Consider the following 5,037-nt stretch of genomic DNA (forward strand, 5'->3'; position numbering starts at 1 on the left):
CCTGCTATGAGCTGTAGAAATTGGAAAAAAAGTGAATTGAATTTGTCAAAAAATGGATGTTTTCAGTTTTTCAATAATAACTCGAAAACTTCAGTTCGAATTTTCGCTACATCGAAACGTAATAAACTTTTTATGATTTTATTGCATAATCACATGCACACAAGCGTGTAACAAAAGTTACGTAATGTTCGGTACGTAACAGAGAAACGACGTTTTTTTCGATTTTTTTCAGTTTTTCGTTAATAACTCGACAACCCCCTAAGATAATTACATCATCGAATACTCGTATGAAAGCTGATTGTCTCACCTTTCGAACGAGCCTACAATCATCTTCGTAATGCCGCCGAGTCGCCTGTTATGAGCTGTAGAAAATGCAAAAATGGTGAATTGAATTTGTCAAAAAATGGATGTAATTCAGTTTTTCAATAATAACTCGAAAACTAATAAACTTTTTTATGATTTTATTGCATAATCAGGTGCACGCAAGCAAGATTTATAAATAGTTTTTGGGTATAAATATAAACCATACACAAAATAGAAAGGAAAAATGTAAATTATAGAATCTTATCTAAAGAGCTTCCGAAATATTTTCCAAATAGAGTACATCAACATCCGCATCCGGTTCTGATCTTCTCATCGAGACAAGCTGCGGATTATATAGAATTCAGATAAAATTCCGACGAATTGAATCCGATAGCGTTTATATTCAATGGTTATCACCAACAGCCGTCGAAGTTTGTGAAACCTCTTTTCGTCCGTGATGGCAACCAGTCAGGACTATTTGAAATGTTAAACGTTCGCAATTTCAATTAAAATTTATCTGAACCCCAGTTTTTTTTTTGGTGCCGTTCCCATTCATCGTGACTGATTCTTTTATTTTATTTTTGTCTTGGTGGAGGAAAATTAAATTGAAAAGGAAAAATCGGAATAGATTGAAGTGGATCAACCATTTCTTTTCAATATCTTTGTAACTGTTTGAAACGTGCATTGGAAGGTGAATTGGCTCTGCAGATCAATCAATCAATCAATCAATCAGCGGATAATGGGGCTATGTGTTCAGGGGGAATGGTCCATTGCATCCATTGTACCATTGTTGTTGAGGGTCTCGGCATCAATGAATGGTCGACGTGCGCTGCCGACCCGCAATCGACACGTACCACTCACTAATGCCATCATCTCATCCAACAGTTCGATTTCCAAACGACAGCTTAGGACCCACTTAATGCCAAACTACCACTAATGAATACATAAACTCTTAAAACTTTCTTCCTTCTTTCTTTTTACTTTGTCCATTCAACAAATCTTCAAAAAATTTAATTATTATCAGCCTAACGAACACCATGTTAATGTAAGAAATTTTTTTTTTCTAATTTAAGAAATAAAATATTATGCCTGTAATTATTTATGTGTTATAACATTAACGAACTGATTGAATTTTCTAGATAACTATTTTCTTCGACATTTTCAGTAATATACGTATAATAACATATTTAACGCATTTTACGAACGAAATTCATACATAAAAATGCTTGCAATTAAATTTTTGATATTTTCTGAATTATATCATTATTGCAACAATAAATGATTGATGATGAAGTTCAATTTATGTATCTATTGGACAACATTTTAAAGTTTAAAATTTAAACATATTTAAATGATATAAAAAAGATCAAATAGGCTGTAATTGGAATCCTAATAGTCCTAAACTCTGCCACGTAGCACCACATAGCTGCACTCGATAGAACTACTAAGTCATACGTGTCAGAAAATCTAGTTGCCTGATGTACACTGTATTCATCAATACTAGTTTCAAGTAGATGTCACTATCATCGAATAAGTAAAAAAAGGAAAATTTTGGTTAATTGTAGAAACTAACAATAATGAATATTTACATAATACTTGTTAATATTATATCAATACTACCATTATGTTATTTCTTTTATTATAGAAAAATTCCAATCCTGAACTTTTATTTCGTATGTTCGTTGCAAATATTAGAGGCGAGTCGAAGAGAAACGAATCATACGCCACCACCACCAGCCACCTACTCCAATATTATTATATTTAACTGTCACTTCTGACCATTAACCTTACTTTCTAACATTAGGTATTGCATCAGAAAATTTTTTCATTTATTTTTATAATCAATTCACACTTTCAATGATGAAGGAAAATTCGACTGCACCGAAAAGTGAGTAATTTGTTGTTATTAAAGTGCATATATAATATTTTCATTCATTATAGATGAAAAAAAGGAGAAGGTTGGTGCAGATGGTCTTACAAAGAAAGAGAGGAGAGCATTGAAAGTTGCTGAAAAAGGTGCACCAGATACACCTAATGTCAAGGATGTAAAGAAGCAGCCGGCTGTTCAGAAGCCTAGTAATATTTCTGATGCTAGTGTATCGAAGAAAGAACGAAGAGCACTTAAAGTAAATCAAAAGGCACCAAACAATATATCAGCAAAACCTACAGAAGTCACAAAAGAGGAGAGTAAAGAAGCTGATGTCAATGAAGGTTGGTTTCCTATAGAGTTTAATGTTTGTAGCATAATCCATATGGTTTTATTTCATATTATAAAGGTAAATCAAAAGCATTGTTAAGAGCTGAAAGAAGGGAAATTCAGGAAAAGCAACGACTTGCAAAGTTAGCTGCAAAAGAAAATAGTCTGAAAAAGGATGCTGAACCTTCAGGTGATACTAAAAATAAAATTAAACCAGTGTCAAGGTCACCTAGGAAATACAAAAAAGAATTACCCAAGGAGTCTCAGAAAAAAGTGAGACTCTTCAATCACTTGTACTGTGAGACTCTTAATAATAGAGGTACATGTATTATTAACAATGTGCATCCCACTTTCATTGCATTGGGAGAACAATATTCATCAAAAACAATTATAGGTTTGTTATTATCATCATCATCATCAAATTTTCAGTATGTATATCTTAGAGTAAACCTAATGTTTTAGGTTCAAATGCGCGGTGTTTGGCACTGCTTGCAGCTTTGAAAGATTTAATTAGGGATTTCGTAACGCCCCCAAAGCAAGAACTTTGCAGATCTTTGGAATCTTCTCTAAACGAAAGTGTTAAACATTTACAAAAGTGTCGAAAGTTTGCTGTTTCCATGAACAACGCAATTAGGCATTTTAAAGTGCATTTAACGCAGTTGAATAGCACAGATCTTTCAGATGCTGACAAAAAATGCAAATTGCAAGACGTTGTTGATGTTTATGTCAGTAATGAAATTTTCACTGCTGCCACTTCTATCAGCGATCAGGTCAAGGCGAAAATATCCAATAACGATGTTATCGTTACTTACGGATGGTGCGTATTTTCAATTAATTTATAGAAGTTATTATGTTAATTAGATATTTTAGTTCATCGTTGATTAAGAAAATTTTGATCGACTCCCATCAAGACAAGAAGTTTAAAGTAGTTGTCATTGAGGGACGAGGTCTTTTAGAGGGAAGAGAAATGTTGAGACAGCTAGTAAATGCGGGAATTGATTGTAGTTACTGCTTGATAAATTCGGCTACTTTTGTAATGAACAAAGCTAATAAAGTACTACTAGGTGCCCATTCTTTGCTCGCCAATGGATCGGTTATGGCTAGAAATGGTAGCGCACAAATTGCGCTCATTGCCCACTCTCATAATAAGCCAGTTTTGGTTTGCTGCGAAACTTACAAATTTTGTGAAAGGGTACAAGTTGATAGTATTGTTTACAATGAATTAGGTTTGTAGCGTGTAGTACACGTGTATATATTTATCCAATACTAACTATATTACTTAAAGGTGATCCAAACAAGATTCTGAACATTGATACGGCCGAAGAAGAAAGCCCGCTACGATCGGTTTCATCGAAAACACCACCAGAATCTGTAAATTTAATGTATGACGTTACACCGCCAGACTTCGTCACGGCCGTAGTGACGGAATTAGGATTTTTACCTTGCACCAGTGTTCCAGTAGTACTCAGGATCAAACCAGTAAAAGAATAACAAGAATAAACGTAATATTTTATTAACACTTTAATCACTCTCTTCTTCGCCACTAGAAGAGGCTTCTTCGGCTTCCTGCAACCATTTAATGAACGGCTCAATTCTCTTACAAAGTCTAGATCCCTTATCCATTTTTTCGTACCAACACACTATAACTTCTTCGGATATGTAATCCTTGTCATAAAACCAGTTTAATATTTTAGAAATGCAATCGTTCAATTCGGAATTCTCAGTTGCAACATCCTAAAAATAAGCATAATATATGTAGTATTCTGTATTTAACTCGACGCACGCTCCTAACATACCTCGATAGCATGCAAGCAATCGCCCATCGCGTCTTCACTTTGAATATAATTTTTGATTATCGGAGAGAAGTATAGCAAACAGCGAGACAAAGCTTGCAAATACGGCTGTCCATTCGATTGTTGAAAGGGCAAATTCAAAATAGCTTTTATAACGTTGAAAGTAACCTACAAAAAATGAAATGATGTAGATAATAGCGAATATTCTACATGGAAGGGAAGCAGTGAAGTCGGTTAACGCACAAAGAAGACGTCTAAAATCTAGGGAACAAACCTCTTTCAAAGTGACATTATAAGCATAACGGGAGGAATTAATTTCTAAAATTAAATTATCGCATTGCAGTTTATCTTCAATACCCCGTGCCAAACTATCGGTGACTTCGCTAAAGAAAACTAAACAAAAAAATGTGTTAAAATTGCAAAACGTAATTTGCAATTATTATATTCACCTTTAGCGTCATCGGGAATCGGTGAATTAGTATATGACATATCATCTTCACTTTCGGACGATTCGTATTCTTCGTCTTCTGGTACTTCATATTTGTCCAGAAGCCTCAACCTGGAGAATCTGTTACGTAATTCATCATCATCGTCGTCATCCAGTTCAAGTTGGAAGGCTCTTTCACTAAGCTTATCCAATTCTTCGCCTAGAAGCATATTTCAAATTAGAATACAGAACGCAAATATGTTACAGCTGTTTACAGAAATCTGGTTTTGTCGATTGGATCAACTTGTTTTCAATTT

At 34.2% G+C, this 5,037-nt stretch overlaps 2 protein-coding genes across 2 annotated transcripts in view; one reads left to right on the forward strand and one right to left on the reverse strand.

The window, feature by feature from the left end:
• Positions 1 to 2,026: 2,026 nt before the first annotated feature.
• LOC108561524 (translation initiation factor eIF-2B subunit delta) lies at positions 2,027 to 4,003 on the forward strand. Its single transcript, XM_017919495.1, has 6 exons — positions 2,027 to 2,191; positions 2,245 to 2,514; positions 2,580 to 2,894; positions 2,963 to 3,317; positions 3,371 to 3,726; positions 3,786 to 4,003. Exons 1-6 carry the CDS (start codon positions 2,161 to 2,163, stop codon positions 3,989 to 3,991), a joined length of 1,533 nt encoding a protein of 510 aa, XP_017774984.1. The 5' UTR covers positions 2,027 to 2,160; the 3' UTR covers positions 3,992 to 4,003.
• The window catches only part of LOC108561525 (translation initiation factor eIF-2B subunit epsilon), a 2,430-nt gene continuing 1,390 nt past the window's right edge, over positions 3,998 to 5,037 (reverse strand). Inside the window, exons 6-10 of the mRNA XM_017919496.1 lie at positions 4,996 to 5,037; positions 4,743 to 4,940; positions 4,568 to 4,686; positions 4,297 to 4,461; positions 3,998 to 4,234 (exon numbers count right to left, since the gene is read on the reverse strand). The exon at positions 4,996 to 5,037 is cut by the window's right edge and continues 110 nt beyond it. Coding sequence (XP_017774985.1) covers positions 4,022 to 4,234; positions 4,297 to 4,461; positions 4,568 to 4,686; positions 4,743 to 4,940; positions 4,996 to 5,037 — 737 coding nt within the window. The 3' untranslated portion in view covers positions 3,998 to 4,021. The remainder of the gene's footprint in view (positions 4,235 to 4,296; positions 4,462 to 4,567; positions 4,687 to 4,742; positions 4,941 to 4,995) is intronic.

The sequence above is a fragment of the Nicrophorus vespilloides genome, unplaced genomic scaffold, assembly GCF_001412225.1.
Source record: "Nicrophorus vespilloides isolate i.1.1-1 unplaced genomic scaffold, Nicve_v1.0, whole genome shotgun sequence".
NCBI classification, from domain to species: Eukaryota; Metazoa; Arthropoda; class Insecta; order Coleoptera; family Silphidae; genus Nicrophorus; species Nicrophorus vespilloides.